Raw genomic sequence first — 21,201 nt, forward strand, 5'->3', positions numbered from 1 at the left:
TTGATAGTGGAATTGTTCTGTCTCATGTAACAGTCAGAATTCCAATCTGCTTTAACATAATTGTCTGATTTTGTTTCATTGCTAAAATCAAGAAATCTAAAACAAAAACTAATTTTTGTTTAGTGTTAGTGGAAGGATCATATTTTTTATGCCCTCAAGTCCATGGCAGTGGTTCTGTTGCAGTACAAGTCAAGGAGAACTCTCACACCTTGGTGACGACTGGTTCTGCCTCATGGTTTGGCTTTCCCTTACTCCCTTGTTTCTGCTTTGCCTCCCATTGGGAGACTTGGAGGTGGTGGAAGTTTTCAGGAGGCTTTACAGTCATGAGACAGATTATAAAAAGTGTAAGAGGTTCTCCAGTTAGTAGGTAGTGAGATGCCCAGTGCCTCTTCTGTCATTTGGTCAGTGGGATCACCTCCTTCTCAAGTCCTGTATGAATTTGGGCCTTGATTATTACATAGTTAAGGTGCAAGTTTTAGGCTTTTCTGCCTATCAAATCTTGTGGAGTGGGCTAAACTATTAAGATTAGATGATAAATTGCTCTTTAAAGAGGCTCTTCGTCAACATTTGAAGAACTTTAATTCTACTTTGGACTTCAGCTATATGATAAACAAGCTTTCCTGTTTTCTGTTTGGGCTGGCTGTCACAACAACTTTGAGGTTTGCCTCTTAGAGGTGGGAAGGTGTTCTTGGTACCAGTCTTTAGTCACAGGAACTCTGTCTTCAAACCCTGTCTATTTATCTGTATGCCTGTTTTATTCATTCATTCATTCATTCATTATGGGAGCTGAATCTATGATGTGAAAGCTTTACTTGGACATGCACCACCACTGATTCAGGCTTTAACTGATGAGACTGCACAAATCCAAGAAGACAGAACAGTTAATAGATCCCAGCTCTGTGCCGTAGAGGGTTAAAACTCTAACTATGACCCATACAACTCAAATTTGATTAGCGACTGCAATGCTGTAAGAGTCTGTCTGAGGATGCTTGGAGAGTGCAGCAAATGTTGGCTCACTTACCTTTATGGGTAGGATCTGGTGTCCATTTTGTCTTGTGCAGATGGAGGCTTGCAGGTGAAACCTTTGTAACCAGAGGCATGGCCATGGACTATCATGTCAGTCTTGGTAACTCTCAGCATGTTGGTGAGAGCACTCACATTATGGGCAGCATAGTAGGCCCCTGTAGTGCTATACTCACTCATGCGGTTAGGACTTTGAACAGAAAAACAAAACTTGATGGCTCCGTCAATCGCGGAGTCTATGATCAGCTTTCACTTTATGGGGGAATGAATGGCACTGTAGATTACAGGAGGCTAATTGTCTGCAAACTGTAATGGCGGTAAGCGCTATTAAATGAGAGGAGAAAAAGATCAGTTGATTTTTTTATTTGCTACAGAAAGAGGAGCTTGCAGTAGCAAAGCAAATCTTTTCCTGATGGAATATGTTATATTTCAGAATCAGGCAGCTTATCCTCAGTAGAAAGTGTTGACATTAGAAGAGACTCCATTGTGGAAGGTGGAAGCTTATGCTGCTTTCCTAAAATATCTCTGTTGCTGGGATTTATGCATGTTTACTTGAACATCATTTCACATCTTCACTAAGAAGTATGGCTTAGATTGTGATACCAGGAGCGAAGCCTCCTTTGGCATCTTAGATGCTGCAAGACTCTACCTTCTGGCTGTTTGCTTTTTTGACCTTCTTCTGACATCCATTTTGTGATTGTTTTACATACTGTTGTTCTCAGCAATAACGCACAACAGAAGGCCCGCTCACAGAGTGTGTTATGGTGCATAAGTATTTGGTATATCTAACTTTAGAGTCTTTCTGCATTAGGTGTTATTTTTTTCCCCTCCCAACATCCCCTTTGCTTGGATGGCCTCAACTTATTGCACCTGCAGATACGTCTCTGGGAGTCAGGCTGATGTAATTTTATATTCTTGTGCATTTGTATTTTTTTTTCTGCCTTCAGTATGTGCAAGTTTGTGGATGGTGTTTAAAATGATTTGCATACGGGGTGAACTAGAACATGCAGCTAGCTGCACTACATAAGGCATTTGTTATTAGCAGACAGAGTTGAGGATTCCCTGCCTCTGATGGCTTCTTTTAGGCTAGTATCTGCCATCTGGTCTTGCTGCTTTCTATTATTTGAGAGCTTTGTGTTTTGTGTGGGTAAAGCTGCATAAATGCATACGTATGAGAGAATTTCTCAGCATTTAACTACAGAATGCCTTGGGCAGAGATAAAAATATGATCTCACAGGAGAAAGCTTTCCAGGTGATGCAGGTGTCATTTATGGTTGCCATGTGTGGAGGCGTCCCCACACTAGCAGTGTTACTAGTGGCTCATGGTCCTTCCTTCCTTCTCCAGTATGTTCTGGTACTGATAAGCATTGGCCATATATTGGACCTTCTAGGTGGATGAGTTTCTGTGTTGCTGCCTTTTGAGTGTTCTATCTTGAAAGTGAAAAATCTGAAGACTGACCTGTAGGACGTCAGTTGAGATAAGGCCCTCTTCTATCCCTCTCCTCTTGAAGATCCTTCCCTTTGTAAAGGATTTCAGTAAAATGGATGCCTTAAAACTTAATTGAGCCCAACTTTTACTCTGTCATCTCATTTCCAAAATGTTTTCAAGTGAATATTTGGGAGACTCAGTGTTGAATTCTGGGTCATACATCACTGTTTTTGGGGTTTTGTTAATGCATCATTTAAACATCTTTATACTGTCAGTTTTATAAGTAGAAATGTCAACCTGTATTTGTAGGAAAAAGTCTGATTGTTATGATGGCATGTACACATACATTTAAAGGATGGGTTCATTTGTTATTTTTGCTATACGTGCAAAATCTAAGTGGTCCCAATGTTTGGTTATATTTCTCCTAGTCTTGTGTTCATAGTTTGTGTACAGGTTTGACAAGTGGTTATGTACACGGCCTACATTAGACCTTCAATCTCAAGTCTTTTTCTTATGGTTCAGATCTTTGTCTTTCTCTTTCTTTTCCTTGAACCTTCTGGCAAGAAATCTGAAACTTTTTGAGGAGAAGGACTGGAAAGAGGGATACCAGCTCTTGTTTGGGTCCAGACCTTCACATTTTTAGACTCTTTTCTAACTTCTTTGTGGTGTAGTTTCCATTCATTGAAAGATCTGAGTTGAAGCCACTATATATATATAATATATATATATATATATATATATATATATATATATATGGAATCGGTCACATATCTTATACATATATGTAAGGAAGGAACAGTTACCCAGTGGAATTGCCTTTTTCTGCAATATTTTTATGACATATATCCATGCCAAATGTCTTGCCACATTTTGTTCAGCTTCAGTGCCATACCTTTATTAAGGCTTGGTATGCATTCATCTTTGGTAAGGCTATCATACAAGCTGCACTGTCTGAAGCATTTTTACAGGCTTTTGTGTCCCCTTAGGGACTTGTGATAAGCTAGGAATCTGATGTGCTGGACTGAATCCCTTCTGACGTTCCCCTGAAATAAAACTGGACTGAACCCCGTATGTAGGTATCTGCTGTGTCCATACCTGTCCAAGAGAGACTTTTGGAAGTGATTCCTTTAATATGCTGTGTCTGTACACGTAGGTTAAACCTCTGAGATTTCATGCATATACTTAGATCGATAAGTAATTGAATGCAAAAGATTATGCTTCAAGTTAATGCTGTAATGGCATTTCATACTAAAATTCTGTTTCCTTGAAAGAAGAACCAAGCTTAGATGTCAAACTAGGTGGTAGGTGGTGCATGCTGTCCTGAGCATTTAAGGATTTGGATTTGGCAGATGTGCTGTTGACATTTTATTTTGCTGTGCTTTGCATAAATAAAGATTCTTTTGAATGTGCATATTTAAGATTGCCTTAAGTGTCTATAAGTTTGGTGAGTGCTTACATATGAATTTTTATTTGTACTGTAGGGAAACTTTTGGAGTTAAGCCTTAACCATTTTCATTCTCTTGGCTTTGCAGTTCAAGTATAGAGCACAGTCAGCATTCACATAAAAAATTTTCCTTTAAGCTTTACACTTCTCCACTTCTGCTTTTTTCTGGCTTCAGAGAGCTCTATTAATCCTGCTTATTTCTGGCTGCAGAGATCCCTACAAGTGTATGTTATGTTATCCATTCATTCTAACATGTGATCTCTCTTGGGAGGGAGAGAACAGGGTGGTGGTTTGCCGCTGCAACCATTATACTGTGGGGATAGAGGCCTTCATCTGTAAAGTTCTAACCTGTTATTTACCCCTTTCTCCTGATTCATTTGTGCAATGATCTAATGCTGAGGATGCATTATGCATTTGCATGCCTGCTCTGAAACATTTTCATCTGCACCTCTGAGCACTATTCCTCTTTCCAATAAAAACAGAAAATAAAACCCTGAACCCAAGACATGCCACCTATTCACTTAAAACAAATGCGTATAGTAAGTGGTGTAGAAACATTTCCCACACATAATTTGCAACATAGAAGAAGGTTACAGGTTTAAGAACAAATAGGATATTTGCCCTACTATCCCTGAGCAATATTACTTTGAATTTCTGTACTCTCTGTAGGACTGTGAACTGAAGAGGCTCATGCATATGTCATTGAAGCCTTTTTTTTTTTTAAGCTTTGTGCTTCATTACCGGAATAGAAGTTTGGTAGGTTTTCAGTTGCCCGGGATCTTTGGCAAGATTCTTTTTTTATTACTGGGTAGTGCTTGTCCTCTAACTTTTACCATTACTCTTACAATATACGTTACAAACAGACAGACCAGAGTTCTAGTCCTCATAGGTCAAAATGCATGACAGAAACTGTGTGAAATAAATCCTGTTGGAAGGGTGATTTCCACATAGATATAAAAAAATACAGAGAACTGGCATGGACGCTTGAGGTTAAAAAGTAACATCATCTGACATGGCAGAGGCATAATTGTATTACTGCAACTATAGTAAAGTAGTTGCACTTTTTTTGACTTCTGATAAATATTTGTCTTCTACTGCACAGTGATGCAGTGGGTAATGTTGTCGCCTCACAGCAAAGAGGTTCTCCTGTTTGATTCTTGGCTGGGGTGCCTTCTGTTTGGAGTCTGCATGTCCTCCCTGTGTTCGCGTGGGTTTCCTCCAGGTACTCCGGTTTCCTCCCACATTCCAAAGGCATGCATCTGGAGCATTTCACCCTGGGCTGCTGCTGAAAATAGCCTCTGTTCCTAGTTAAATAAAAATAAACTACTGACTGAGAGAGATGGTCAAGCTTTGTAGATGTAAAGACCAAGACCAAGATAGTTTAGTTAAGTATGATATTTGGATTACATGCTTAACAGTGGCAAGTTACTTGATGTTAAATGCAATTATTGATTGTCTGACATGTAATTATTAATATGGTTGTATCAGCAAATTAAAAATGTATTAATAAAGTATTTACATCACTTAAAAAAAGTTTTATAGTGTAAAAAGGAAAATCACTTGGTTGAGAATGCATATGAAGAGGTGTAATTTGCATATCTCAGTGAAACCATGGTGTACTGTAAGCTTACTTTAGTTTGTGAGTGAAAGGGCATTTAACCATGAGATATATAAGCCCTGTACTGTGACTCCAAGACCAGACTGAATTATTTTTTATCTGCTGTTTTTACCCCATACCATCAATAAGATGTCCTTCTATTCCTCTGTTGCAGTATTCTTAACATGAGGGAATTGCCTGCCTGAACTGACCCTTGCTCCTTTTGGGACAGCAGCTTCTGCTTCCTTGAAATTTTGCTGCTGGAAATCTATTTTGCTGCTTGCACTAACCTCAGCCAGAAGGGTTTCTGAACTACAAACCCTAATGGCTTCTCCTCCTCTCTTGGTGTTCCACAAAGACAGAGTGTCTCTCTGCACCAATCTTACCTTTATGCCTAAAGTGGTAAGTGAGTTATCCTTCAAACAGTCTATTCATTTACCCACCTTTTTCCCCACTTCACAGAACCCCGTGGAGAGGATTCTGCAGACTTTGGATGTGCACAGACAGCTTAAGTTCTATCTTTGCAAAACAAAAAATATCAGGAAATCTGACCAGGTTATCTCATTCTACCCTAGAGCTTTAGGACTCCCCGTCTCCAAACACACTATTTCCAGCTGGATCTCTAAAGTAATTTCCTTCTGCTATGACCACCATAAAAAGAGCCTTCCTTCTTCTTGTTAAGGCACACTCTACCAAGGTTGTTGCTTCCTCTGGCACCTTCTTCAAAGGACTGGGCACTTAACTCCATTCTGGGGGCAGCCACCTTGTCTTCATTCCATACCTTCACCAAGCATTACAAACTGGATGTTTTCAAATCTAGGGCAGGTTTTGCCAGGGCTGTTCGCCATGGCTTCATGGAGAGCTCCACTGCCCCCTACCTCCTCCCTTTCCTCATGAGCTTTGGTATTCTCACTCATGTTAAGAATACTGCAGAAGAGGAATAAGAGGACATGGATTTAGTTGTGTAAAATCTTACCATAATGATTGGTATACTTCTCTTCTCGGTTGCAGTATTCCATCCCTCCCTCCTTCCCCCTGACTTTGTTCTTCTTTGGATGTACTTGGCCTACATACTTCCCTTAGACAGGTGTTCCTCCTGGAGCACTCAGTTCTGAGAACACTTTTATGGCGGATGTCTGCCAGCAGCCTACGTGCAATGTACCACGCACCCCCAAGTAGTAAAAGTCTTTTGTATACTGGCTGACATTGGGTTGTTGTGGCAGGCAACTCCCTCATGTTAAGAATATTGCAATAGAGAAGAGAAGGACGTCTATCTTTATGGTCAACTTTTACACAACTAATCTTTAATCATACCCCCCTGACCATGCATTCAAAGCACCAGGATGAGGGTTGACTGGAAGGGGCCATCATTTAAATGGCTGCCAGGATAGTTTTTCTGTTTAAGCTCTGCTTCCCAGAGTGCATCTGGCAAGGTGAAAGGAAGAGGGCATGCGGTTGACTAGTCAAGGATGACATCCCTCACTTCTGGATGGAATTGTCCTTTCAAGCAACTCTGTTCTTTCCTTTGAAGCATTTGATGGCAGTTTCTCCAGTCTCCACCACTGAAATCACACCACCTTGTGTGCCCCCAACCAAATGTACACCACTGTTACTCTCCTTCCCCCGGGAGGTGAGCTCACCACCCCTCTTGGTAATATGAGATTATCTATCCAGATTTATTTTCAATTTTTACTTGAGGGCTTTGAATCTGATTATACATTTATAGAAATTGCATGAGTGCTGCCTCCTCTCGGTGTTTCTTTGCTTCCTGTCTCCCATGGCTTATCTTGAGCCTTTCCACAGTTTTATTTCTTACCTTGTGTGCTTGAAATGTTTTTAACCAAACTGCAACAGCAGAGAAGTACTTTATTTAGGTAAACTAAGTGGGTTGTAGTAGCTGTGTATCCCACACTATTTGACTGCATAAAACAGTAGCCAGGATGTATATACTGTGTGTATGTGCACAAACATGTGCACAGGAGAAAGTGTGAGAGAAAGTATATCTATTTGGCACATTTCCTTGATTTTTTTAAATCCCTTTTCTTAAGCACCAAATTCAGTTTGTGCTGTCTGCTACCTCACTGACATGGTCACAGTAGTCAACATTTGTTCTTCGTCCTCATCAACTGAGTATTCATGCTCAACTCGGAGCAACTTTTTTTTTTTAAGCTGGTAAATGAGCTAGTTCTTTTTTTCCAGATTCCCAAAACCTCTGTCTGTTATGAGGGCAAGATATTTTTAGAGTAGCCAATTAGTCTGCATTTTTGGGGAGGATAGAGCAAACCGTAGCTCCAGACAGACATGATGAGAACATTCACATTTCGGACATACTGTGACAGATGAAATTTGAACCCTCGGACCCTGAAGTGGTCCATCAGCAGCTTTAACCAGTCAGCCACTCTGGTTCCAAGATGAAATGCTAATGATTCAGTATGGATCCCTTTGAGGGCTTTTGTTATGAACAGGCAGGGCTGGCTCCTTTATGTGATAGTAGTACTAACATTTATAACACAAAGCAAACTGTGCTGAAAAAGAGCCCATGCTGTGCTTTTTGAGGAAATGACATTTGAGCATCTTCCAAGAAGAAGTTTCTAAAGGTAACAACACAGTTCATCTGTGGTTGTATTGCAGCCCTGTTAGCTACATCTGGCACTCTCACTGAATTGACAAATGAGCCTGAAGATACAAATCATGCATTTGTAGATCATCATAGTTTTCTCTATGCTCTATTTATTATCTGCATAATGTGACAGCCTCACTTACAAGCATGTTTGCACCACTGATGTTGGCTCTCAAAGTGACCTAGCTGGGTGGTTGCAGTTTGAGGGGTAAACCTACCCAAGTAGTGCGGAGACACAGGCAGGCTTTTGGTAATGAAATGGTTGGAACTGGAAGTATTAGGGAGCTAAAGAATGATTGAAGGGATGAGGAAAACTGCAAGTGGAAGTATTAAGTAAAGAAAAGGTTCACCCTCTTCTGTTGATGCAGCTGTTGAAGAAGCCGAAGAAACTCCAAAGCCCGTTCCCAGCTCTAGTAACTCCACCAAGCAACCTGCAAAGAGAAATCGTGGGACCAGCAAGCAGAATGCGAATAACAGTCAAACGGAGACAAATGGCCCGGATCAAAAAGGTAAGGCTGCTTGTAACAGCCCTCTGTTCTTTTTGATATTCACTACAGTTCTGGTTCAAGTATGTTTTGCTTGTTTTTGAGACACGTTTATTATTTTCTTTCTGATGTGATTATAGAGTCATGATTTGTAAGTTATTTGGGGGGGGGGGGGACTTTTTATTTTAACATCCAGTGCCTAGTATAAGCAGCATTACTGATTTTCTTAAATGAAATTTACTGTATACAGACTCAGTTTAGGAAGAGCTTAAATTTGATCAAAATAATATCATTTTGAAAGTGTACCAAGGGAAAAAAAATGTGCAGCATGTTTAGTTCAGTAGTTTAAAGCTGATGTCTTTAACTTTTGCTCATGTTCTGGCACAGAAACCGTTAAAACTCTTGTTGTGAAGGCAAAAGCACCTGTCGATGTAGAATGTAAGGCTAAAGTTGGAAAGGAATACACCCGGTACCACCACAACTCTTTAAATACACAATCCTTTATTGAGACAAACAGCTATTCAAATCAGTAAGCTCTTTCGGGTTACTCCAAAACCCTTCATCAGACTTATTCAATAACATTTCTTATCATTTAAATATAAAAAAGGTGGCAAAAAAGTTTGTCAATTAATTTGAATACCTAAATTCATCACTAGATGGTAGCATTCATCTACAAATTCAATTCTTATAATGCATTGAATATAAATGGATGTTTAAAAAATTATATATTTAAAAATATCCGTTTGTATGTATAAAAACATAAATATAAATAGAACACACATGTGTATAATAAGCATGAAATGTATTAAAATGTATAAATATACATAACACACAACACTTGTATTTCATGAATAAAATGCATAGTAATTAATAAAATATCTTTGTTGTATAAAGACAATACATATGGAAGTGCACTTATGTAATGTCACAAAGCTAACTCCCTCTTAGATGCATAGTCAATGTTTCAGGGGTCTGTCTCTCAAAAAAGGTTTAATGGAGACCCTATCATTCAGCCCCTTCCCTTTATCTGACTGCATCCTGATTATCCATTTGATTTTGTGTTGCTCTGTATGATTCTTAATGTTTCCTAATCTCTTCCTCCTGTTTACTAATTCTATTACTGTGAGCTTAAACTTATGGCTTAAGTCATTCTCTAATGTATGTTTGGCCAGAGCATTTGTCTCATCCTCCCGATTAATGGCATAAATATGTTCCCTCACCCTTTCTCTTAAAGTTCGATTAGTTTTACCTATATAATAGCTTGTACATTTCTCACAGCTAGCTAGATAGATGAGGTCCCTGGATTTGCAGTCAGCAAAGTGTTTGAAAATGTATGTCCTACCATTCTCTGGATGTATGAAGCTGCTGGAACCAGACATATAAGAGCATTGATTGAAATTCCTACAGGGAAAATTTCCATGTCTACCAGATGTCACCCTACCCATATTACTTTCTTCATAGCATAATAGCCTTTTTAGGGATTTACTATTACTATAGCTATATCTGGGATTGAAACCAACAATAGTTCGCATCTCTTCATTGGTGGTCAGAATGGCCCAATTTTTTGTAATCACTTTATCTTTTTGTTATTGTTAGAATATGATATATTCAACCTTATTTGTGTATTGGTATGAGTCAATTGCTTATCAACATGAGTTGATGCTACTGCATTAGTGTCTCTTTTTCTAAAATAGGGTCTTCCTTTTCCTATTCTGAACACTTTTGTCAGATCTTTCAATATCCCAGTTTCTTGATTAGGATATCCCCTTGCGGCAAATTCATCACTGAGGAAATTTAATGTTTGTTCGCATATGGTATCCTCACTAGTTAAATTAGATATTCTCCTTCCTTGATTAATCACTATGTTCTGATAGATATGTTTTGGGTGCATACTTGTGCGATGAAGCAAACTATTTTTCTTGCAACTCTTTCTATATAGCCTGGTTGTAAATCTGTCATTCTCTTTATTAATAAATACATCCAGGAACTCAATTCCTGTTTTTCACCATTTCCCTTCAAATTTCAGGAAATTGGTGGTTTGATTTATGTATTCAATGAATGCATGTAGATCAACCTCACTCCCTTCCCATAGGAAAAAGATATCCACAAATCTCTTATAGTATTTAATTTTATTTCCATATTCCATATCTAAAAATTTGATGTTAAGTTGTCAATCTCGCCTTCATTCTTGCTGGATGGGTTCGGAGCCGATCCTCGGCTCCGACTCGGCACTTGCTAAGCTCGAGAGCTAATTTTACCAGCTTGAGGCAACCCTATATCCCATGATGCAAGGCGGAGATTACTCAGATCTCGTTTGCCGCTTCGCTAATGAGGTGCCTTCTTTTACCAGCTCTTGGTAAGTGAACTTTTCAGAGACTTTAGTCTACCCCCCTTTAATTTGTATATATTTATTATATTTTAGTTAGTAATCGACTCACCTTAGCCCTATTCCCATCAGTGTTCCCTTCTTTTTGACTAAATATTCCCTTGTCCCGAGTCAGGCCTTAGGCCTTCCCCTCCCTAAATTTTTCCTGTCAGGGATTATTTGTGTGTGATTGTGTGTTTTCCCTGCTTAATGTAATTTAATTTAATTATTATTAAATTATTTTGTTGGACTGAGTGTTTTTTGTGTGTGATTGTGTTACTGTTGTTCATCGACACAGTTATGTCAAAGGACACTAAGGTCTCAGGCTTCAAGAAGTGTGACTCGTGCTGTCAGAAGATGTCTCTGACAGACAGTCACACTTCTTGTGTTTATTGCCTGGGACCTTCGCACCTGCAGGACTCTTGTGCTATCTGTCATGTTTTCAGCCCAAGAGTCCTGCAGGAACGAAAAAATAAACTTATATTAAGGGGCTTATTAAAGCCCGAGAGCTCCCTGACTAAGTCGGTGCCGGGGAAGCCCTCGAAGCCTGTTAAGCCTTCGGCTCAAGCTTCCAAGCTGTCGGCTTCAGATCCTTCATCACCAGGCTCGAGATCGGCTCCGGCCGGAGCCGAACTTTCCATGTCAGTCTCAGCATCGGCTCCATCCGGCGCCGATGCTACTAGATCCAGACACTCAGTGTCGGCTCCGGCTGGAGCCGACGTAACTTCGGCTCCGATGGCTCCATTGATCTCAAGAAAGAGATCTCAATCCCCCTTCAGTGGAATCCATACATTCGGCTCCGAGATCACCTTTGCTCTCGGAGCGGAGCCATCGGAGCCGATCTTCTCGGTCATCCAGGCTATCAGATCACGACCTTGAGAGAGTGGTGAATAGACTATTAAAGTCTCAGGCATTGGCCCAAATACTCCATAGCCCATCTCAACAGACGGTAGCTATATCACATCCACCGAGCATTCCTCCTCCGACTCTCTTACAGAGTTCAGAGCCGGAGCTCCTCGGAACCGGTACCGTTGTGACTTCGGAGCCGATACCACCCCTTTCGGCTCTGTCGTCCTCGGCTCCGATTTCCTCCTTGAGACCTTCATTGGAGGGATACGGGCGTCTAGTCTCTCTCGGCTCCGAGTGAGCGAGTGGCATCGGACCCTTGTCCGACCCCGTTCTCCCTCTCAGAGCTTCGGCGTTGGTGAGCTCGGCCCCGACATCTGCCTCGGAGCCTTCCCTCTCGGTGAGGCCTGGGGTTCCTATCTCTTCGGAGAGGGAGCTTTCTGGTCTCTCTGACGGGGGAGCCTTCAAGGTGATGAGGAGTGTACTAGCCCCTGGGCTTAGTCAACGGACAGTTCCATCAGCTCCTCCCACTACAGTGCCTGCTGACGTCTCCTCCCACTCTCTTGCTCCCGGACCCAGAGATCCAACGCCTCAGGTTTCCCCATTGGGAATATCTTCCTCTTCCGAGGCTTCTCCTGATCCGTCAGGAGAACCCCCGCGTAAGAGGACATGTAAGAGGAAACATTTAGACTCCCCTGAGTCTACTACATCAGATACTGACTTGCATGAGTCGGAAGGATCCCCAAGGTCCTCCTCTGAGGATGTCTCATTTTCAGACATCCTTGAAATCCTGAAACAGAGGGGGAACTGGCCTTCCCTTAATCCCTCCGAGGACGAGTCAGTATACCTGGAGGCGTTCGGATCTCAACCCTCCACCTCCTGGGTGTCTCCGCCTTTCGACCCTCTCATGGAGGTAGTGGCTCGGAAGGCGTGGATGGCTCCAGATTCGGTGGAACCTATCCCTAGGAGACCTTCAAAATTTATCACTGCCCCACAAGATAGACTATATTTGACAAAGGGTGTCCCAGTTGATGCCATGGTGGTGGCTGCTGCCACCAAGAAGGAATTAGCTGATCCTTCAGTACCTGTCCATCCTCCTAATAAAGATTCTAGGACTATGGACAGGTACGGTAAGCGGATTTTTTCTTCAGTGACTTTTGCTATGAGATCGCTGAACTACGTATGCCACTTCACCCGACTTCAAAGAGACGTTCTTAAAGAATTGGGAGAAGTTTTACAGGATCCGTTAGCTGCTGGGTCTCAGGATAAGATTAGCTCACAGCTAGGAATCCTTAACTCCATTGCTAACTCCTCCATGCGGCTCATTTCTTATGCAGCCGATGGAGCGAGTAGGGCCGCAGGCACAGGAGTGGCTTTAAGGCGTCAGTCCTGGATGCGGCTTTGTAATTTTGCAAACCCCTTCAAGGCGTCTTTCACAAACTCCCCCTTTGATGGCTCGACCTTGTTCGGTCCTCAAGTGAAAGACACTTTGACTAGATGCGAACAAGATGGCAAGACTCTTTCTGCCGTAGGAGTCCGTTTCTCCACCCCTTCTAGACCTTACCCCAAAGGACAGAAGGGTGGGAAAATGTGGTTCCGCAAATCTCAAGGAGTCACGCCTGTCGCACAAAGTCAGTTTACCCCCAGAGGCAGAGGGGGTAACAATAATAGACGCCCTAGGGGCAGAGGTGGTCCGCAGAATCAGGGTAGCAGAGAGCCTCTTTCTGACAAACCCTTCCAGCATCCCTGAGATGTTGCCCGATTGTCCGCCGGAGGCAGTCGGGGGAAAGTTATCTCTGTACCCAATAGCCTGGCTTTCCCTTTCTCAAGACAAATGGGTACAGTCAATTATATCCGAGGGTTACAAAATTCCCTTTATTCAAACCCCAGTTCAACAAAAGGGAACCCTTCCAGACGTTCCACCCGGTCTAAGGGAATTAGCAGTACTAGAAATATCAAAACTGCTAGTAAAAAGAGCCATCCAGCCAGTCCCAGCGGACCAAATAGGATCCGGAATCTACTCAAGGTTCTTTTTAGTTCCAAAAAAGACAGGAGACTGGAGACCAATATTAGATCTCAGCAAACTCAACAAGTTTGTAAAGAAATCAAGATTCTGGATGGTCACGCTTCAGTCTATTCTGCCCTTTCTGGGCAAGGACAATTGGATGTGCTCGATAGATCTTCAGGATGCGTACTACCATATAAAATTTCACAGACGCTCCAGAAGATTTCTCCGCTTCCGGCTGGGGACCAGTCACTTCCAATTCAGAGCCCTGCCCTTTGGACTCACTGCAGCCCCCAGAGTGTTCACCAAATGCATGGCAGTGGTTACGGCTCACCTGAGATGTCAAGGATTCCAGGTGTTTCCATATCTAGACGACTGGCTCCTCACTGCCACCACCAGGCATCAGCTTCTCCAAGCCAGAAATTACACCATTCATACTTGCAGAGGGCTAGGAATTTCTATAAATTTCGAAAAATCTGCCTTGTCGCCTTGTCAATATATTACTTTTATAGGCGCAAAATTGGACACCGTACAACTTTCTGCAAGGTTGACAGACCAAAGGATCTTGGACATTCAAAGACACGTCCAAGTGATTCTATTCAGCAACAAAATTCAGGCCAGGTTTGCTCTGAAAGTACTGGGTCTTATGGCGGCCGCCATAACACTTCTTCCCCTCGCCCGCTTTTACATGCGGCTTCTACAATGGATGCTATTCACCCAATGGTCCTTTCAACAACTTCCCATGCGTCACCAGATCATAGTAACTCCAACTTGCAAAAGGCATCTGACTTGGTGGATATCGTCCCCTCAAATCCATCAAGGCAGACCATTTGTTCCTCTTGCCCCGGTTGCCACGGTTACATCGGACGCCTCCCTGATCGGGTGGGGGGGGGGGCATTATCAGGGCGGAATGCTCCATGGCACTTGGCAACCTATCGAGTACCATCTGCACATAAATGTTCTGGAGATGAGAGCAGTGCTTTTAACGTTGCAAGCCCTCAACGACTCTCTTCCTCTGGGAACTATTGCAGTCCAAACGGACAATATGTCCGTAGTGTGGTATATAAACAAACAGGGCGGAACCAAGTCCTATCCACTGTGTCGAGAGGCTCTCAGACTTTGGCAATGGGCAATCTCCTCTCACCTGTTTCTGATAGCAACGCACATCCCCGGGAAATCCAACATCATAGCGGACAGATTGAGCAGAGCTATTCTCATGCCTCACGAGTGGTCTCTCAAACAGTCAGTGACGGAAGAGATTTTTGAGAAGTGGGGTCTTCCTTGCTGCGACCTTTTCGCTACACCTCAAAACAGCAAATGCCCAGACTACTTCTCTCTCTTCCCCCTTCCAGGCCATCCCCCCAGAGATGCTCTAACCCAAGATTGGCCCCGGGGACTTCTTTATGCCTTTCCACCTTTTCCGCTGATTCCTCAGCTAATTCAGAAAGCAACCGCTTTGAGAGCCAAGTTGATTCTCATTGCCCCTTATTGGCCTCGACAGATATGGTTTCCATTCCTACATCATTACCTCTTGGTACAGCCATGGCATCTGGACCCGGTTCCAGATCTTCTGACCCACCAGTCGGGTCAATTGCACCAATCCATACCTTCTCTCAACCTCACTGCTTGGTTGCTCCACTTCCATCCTTAGCCAGGCTTCCTATGATTTCTAATCCTGTATGGGATATCTTAGTAGCTTCCCTAAAATCTTCTACCAGAAAGATTTACACTAGTAAATGGCGACATTTCTCTTTCTGGGCAAAAGCTAGGAACATAGACCCCTATACTGCTCCAATTCATTCGGTATTGGACTTCCTAGCTGACATTTTTCATTCAGGATCCTCTTCTTCCACAGTGAAAGTTCAACTGGCAGCCATTTCAAATTTTCATATAGGCTTTTTGGACCACAACATTGTCACATAAACTTTGCAAGGCATTCCTTCGAGGTATCTTTTTATTTAAACCTCCGATTAGAGACCCCCCACCACAGTGGGATCTAAATTTAATTTTAACATCCTTGATTCTTCCCCCGTTCGAACCTGCAGCTGCCTGTTCCTTGAAATTGCTTTCTTGGAAAACACTTTTTCTAGTTGCCATTACATCTGCCAGAAGAGTATCTGAGCTTCATGCTCTCTGTGTTCGCCCTCCCTATCTAATATTCCACAAAGACAGGGTGTCCCTAAGAACTAATCCGTCTTTCTTACCAAAGGTGGCATCACAAACTAACCTAAATCAATCCATTGATCTTCCAGTATTTTTTCCAAACTATTCTGATAGAGCTGAACAAAAGTTACATTATCTCGATGTTCACCGTCAGCTCAGATATTATCTGGATAAGACAAAAATATTTAGGAAACCTGATCAACTATTTCTATCCTATGCAGAGAACAGGAAAGGCCTTCCAGTTTCTAAGGTAACTTTATCTAGATGGCTGTCTTCTGTGATCACTTACATTTATCAGCTCAGAGGCAAAGAGTTGGTTTCTAACCCAAAAGCCCATTCTACCAGAGCTCTGGCTACATCTACAGCTTTTCATGCTAGACTTCCTATAGACACTATTTGTGCAGCAGCCACATGGGCCTCTCCTCATACCTTTGTTTCACATTACAAATTAGATTTGGTCTTTTGGTTCCACCGTTCTCAAGAGTCTGTTCCATTGAGCCACCCAGGATAGAGGTGCTAGGGACGCGGTCCCATCCAGCAAGAATGAAGGCGAGATTGACAACTTAACATTTAGAAGTTATGTACCTACCCATAACGTTCCATGTTAGTTGTCTTCTCTCGCCTTCTTTCTTGCGTCCCGCCCTCCATCCCCCTAGCCTGGTCAGACCGGGAAGATTGTACATCTTCTATTAAGAGGTTATTACCTTTTTCTAGCTGTTCAACTCCTAGTGTCACTAGATTGTTGATCCTTTCTAGAGGGTTATGATGTTATTTATTCTTATTTTCTTCCTCCTCTTAAGTTGGAAGAAAATACTGCTATTTCTTTAGCTACCAAACGAGATCTGAGTAATCTCCGCCTTGCATCATGGGATATAGGGTTGCCTCGAGCTGGTAAAATTAGCTCTCGAGCTTAGCAAGTGCCGAGTCGGAGCCGAGGATCGGCTCCGAACCCATCCAGCAAGAAAGAAGGCGAGAGAAGACAACTAACATGGAACGTTATGGTAGGTACATAACTTCTAATTTTCTCCCATTGGGCCATGACCACATTTGCATATGAATTCGCACAAGGTGTCCCCATGGCAGCTCCCTTTTTTATAGGTAGTATTCGTTATCATACATGAAGACATTATTCTCTGATTAATTCCAACAGCAACATACATCTCATTCTTGTCATATTCCTTGCACATAATAATTGCCTTAAAAATTCAAGGCCATCTTCATTAGGAATCATCGTGAATAGAGATTTCACATCTAAAGTTACAAGCCAGATATTCGATAGATCCATCATATTATGTGTATGTTCAGATAGACTTTTAAGAAATTCCTGAGTATCCCTTAGACTTTTAAGAAATTCCTGAGTATCCCTAGCTATTGTATTAGTAGTTTGTACAATTTCTTTAAGCTATTTTTCGATGTATAACGAAAGTGGCTCTGTTAGCCATCCTCTACTTGAGACTGTAGGTCTCATCTTAGGGTTATGTATGTTTTTATGAATTTTTGGTAGGCCTCTAAAATCCGGAATAGTAGGTAGCTCAACCAAAAAATATTTATACAGATCATAATCAATTACCTCCCACATCAACAGGTCATAAAGATTACTATGCATATTGCTAATTATTTTAATTGTATACCATTAATTAATCAATAGGTCCCATCATTCAACATTGATCGAATCATACTTTCTTAGTAGCATTTATCTAAAACAACGATGGCCCCACCTTTGTCTGCTGGTCTTGTAACTATTTGGTCATTATTACTCAAACTAACAAGTGCTTCGCATTCATTTTTACTTAGATTAAATACATTTTGAGTATCATTATATTTTCTATCATTAGACATTTGTATAAAATCTCTTTCACAAGCCTGTTCAAATGCTTCTAAAAGAGGATGCATATTTGGTATAAACATACTTGGTTTCTTAAACAAAAAATGTCTGCTTTCATTATCATCCTTATACAGCATTTTCAGGGCCACATTTCTCACAAACATTTTAAGTTCAAGAATAAAGTCAGTAACATTAGTTCTTTTAGATGGTATGAAGGATAACCCTCTATTTAAAAGTGACTTCTCAGAGGCTTTCAATTCATATTTAGACAAGTTAACAATTAACTCTGATTCACTTGCCTTTGTATTTTGTTCTGTAGCATTGTTTGGTCTTCTGATACCTTCCGTTTCCTGCTGCTCTTGAGTGGAGTCCATTTTCTCTGATCTTGAATAGGTAGGGGGAACTGATGAAAAACCAAGTCCAAAATTGGCTCAGTTGTTTTTGTGGCATTTTGTTTCCTTCTAACATCTCCTGTTAATGGAGTGAAAGAGCCATTAAAATTGTTACCTTTCCTTTGCTTGTTCTCCACATCTATGTTGCTGGTTGCTTGGATGTTCATCGTGTTTCACTGTTGCAGTCATTACACTTGGGTTATCCTGCTGGCAGGCTACCCGCAGTCGGCCTGAATTCCAAAGTCCTGGTCTGGCGTCGGTTGCTGTCGCCTCTTCCCTGACGTCAGTGCGCCAGGGGTATAAAAGATGCAGCCAACGCCATTTTCTTCAGGCTTTCTTGTTGCGTGGTGCCCAAAGCAAAAGCAGTTCGCAAGTGCCGGTTGGCGGACTCCTGAGATTTTCGAAATCGAATTTCAGATCCGAAGTCTTCAATAAAGCTAAGTACCCCATTGGGGAAACTTTTTTCTTGCTCCAGACCGATGTCAGAAAAAGTTAACAATTGTATTTCTTGTGGGAAGCAAATACCTCATAAAGATTTCCACTTTTACTGTATTCCTTGCCTAGGCCCTGACCACAACGTTGCTAGTTGTCGGTTTAGCGCTAGATTCAACCAACGCACTATTAAGCGTCTGTTCAATTTTGCTTTACATTACTTTGGCCGAAGGTTTAACTATATAATGCCGTCGGAACAGCCGACGACCGGAGTTCATATAAAACACAAGGACAAAGAAAAGGACAGGCATCCGAGGTCCAAAACCGACGACAAAGCCTCTTCTAGGCCAGTCGCCGGTTCTGGCGCTTTCACAGCCCTGATACCTGCTACCTCAGAGCCACAGGCCGCCTCCGACTCCCACGTGGAGACAACTAGGTCTCTGGAAACTCAAGGTATTGGGCCTACGGAAACTATTCCCTCAGATGGATCCGGAGCCGCTGAGCAGGCATCGGCTTCTGAGGGTGTTTTCAGACCTACACAGCTTACTATCAGGACCACTGCAGCAGCCAAGGCAAAGTCTAAAACACCTTTAAAGACAAAGAAACAAGTACAGCATTCTCCTGGACAGTCATCCATGCCAAAGAAACAGATGCTTAAAATGGCCGAGGACCTAATTACTCTGATCAGGGGTTCCCATCCCCCTCCTGATAAAAGGCCTAGGCAAGATACTGACTGATTCCTCTGACCAGGTTTCTATTTCCTCTGATTCCTCTTCAGAACAGGAATATTCTCTTCCTCCTTATCAGGACTGACGCTGAAGAATCTATCCTTTCAGCCTCTCCTCCTGAGGATTACTCCTTTGGGAAAACCCTGCACACCATGAGGGAGCATTTCCATTGGGAGAGCCAGGATTTTTCAGAATCCAAGAAAAGGCTCAGAGACTTTCTTTTACTGCCTCAGCACAGGCCCATTGCTATTCCCCCTGTACTAGATATTGTTGATGATGTGTTTTCTGAATCCAGTTTGTCTCCTGATTCTTTACCACCTGCACCAGTTAAGCCAGATAGGTACTACAGGGTCCCAGATTCTCATAAATTTCTTTATAAAAACCCTGCTGTTGACCCAGAAACAATTTCTCAGGGTCCCAAAGGCGTCAAGGCTTCCACTGCAAAAAGCCCTGTTCCCTCTGATAGGGATTCTAGAGCACTGGACAGATGGGGGAAAAAAGTTTACACATCTGCTACTTTAGCTGTAAGGGCTTTAAACTGCCAGTTTTTCACATGCTTAAATATCAACAATACCTAATGTCCTTGCTAAAACAGAAAATGCTTACACGCTCAGAATGCCCTGAAAATAAGGAAATGCAGGATTTATTGCATGCAGCTGAACAAGTGGGAAAGCATACTTTGCAATGTGGTTTTGAGTCATTAGAGGCTTCTTGCAGAGCCGCAGTTACAGGTTCTGTCATTCAAAGGCATGCTTGGTTAAAAGAACAAAGTTTATCTGATCATGTTAAAGCAAAATTGTTGGATGCTCCATTACAGCTTGATACTTTGTTTGGTGTTAAGGCAGAAGAGGTGTTAAAGAAAATGGGGGACAAAGCAAAATCAATGCAGACAGTAAAGGATTTCTTACAGGTTCAGCCACCCAGATTTAGCAGGAACTGGCCTTCTAAAAATTGGTCCTTTCCAGTGTCAAACAGGCCACAAAGAGGCAGATACAGACGCCCAAGAGGCAGATCTCAGCCCCAAGGCTCCTACAGACCTAAACAATGGGGTGCTTCAGCCCCCAAAGGAGGAGAAGACAAATCACAACCTTATAGGAAACAGTCCCAATGACTTTCCTCTACCAATGCCAAGCACTTACTTTTTGGCAGCACCCTTAGGGGGAAAACTAGCACTTTTCTCACAAAATTGGCAAATGATCACCCAGGACAAATGGGTACTGAATATTGTTTCCCAGGGTTACAGGTTCCACTTTCACACCCTACCAAGGTCAAAAGGTATGCCAGACCTGCCACACAATCAATGGGCAGAGGCACAAAAACAAATTTCTTCTCTTGTGGACATGAGGGCTATTCAAAAAGTACCACAGCAAGAGCAGGGACAAGGATTTTACTCAAGACTTTTCTTGGTACCCAGAAAGGACAAAGCTTGGAGACCAGTACTGGACCTGTCTACTTTAAATACCTTCCTGGACGTTCCAAAATTCAAAATGTTGACACTGCAGCAACTTCTACCCATGCTGAGCAAGAAGGCTTGGCTAGTTACTTTGGACCTCAAAGAGGCATACCTGCATATCCCAGTCAGACAGTCTTGCAGAAGATACCTCAGATTCATAGCTGGCTCAGTGCATTACCAGTTCTCTGCACTGCCCTTTGGCTTATCTACTGCGCCCAGGGTCTTCACAAAATGCCTGGCACCAGTAATTGCATTTTGCAGACAAAAAGGAATTCAGATATATCCCTACTTGGACGGCTGCCTTATTCAAGCAGAAAGCAAGGACATTCTACTAAAGCATCTGGCATTTGTAAAAAGATTACTAATTTGCCTAGGGTACACAGTAAACGAAAAG

The 21,201-nt window shown here is 42.2% G+C and overlaps 1 protein-coding gene across 3 annotated transcripts in view; it reads left to right on the plus strand.

The window, feature by feature from the left end:
• PARP2 (poly(ADP-ribose) polymerase 2) overlaps positions 1-21,201 on the plus strand; it is a 1,124,938-nt gene that overhangs the window by 479,817 nt on the left and 623,920 nt on the right. For 2 of the 3 annotated variants that reach the window (XM_044058251.1, XM_044058252.1), the window contains exon 5: positions 8,482-8,622. The exons of the other annotated variant lie outside the window; for it this stretch is intronic. In XM_044058251.1, coding sequence (XP_043914186.1) covers positions 8,482-8,622 — 141 coding nt within the window. The remainder of the gene's footprint in view (positions 1-8,481; positions 8,623-21,201) is intronic. 3 annotated transcript variants of the gene reach the window in all.

The sequence above is a fragment of the Protopterus annectens genome, chromosome 16.part0 (genome assembly GCF_019279795.1).
Source record: "Protopterus annectens isolate FY-2018-M chromosome 16.part0, PAN1.0, whole genome shotgun sequence".
Lineage (NCBI taxonomy): Eukaryota > Metazoa > Chordata > Ceratodontiformes > Protopteridae > Protopterus > Protopterus annectens.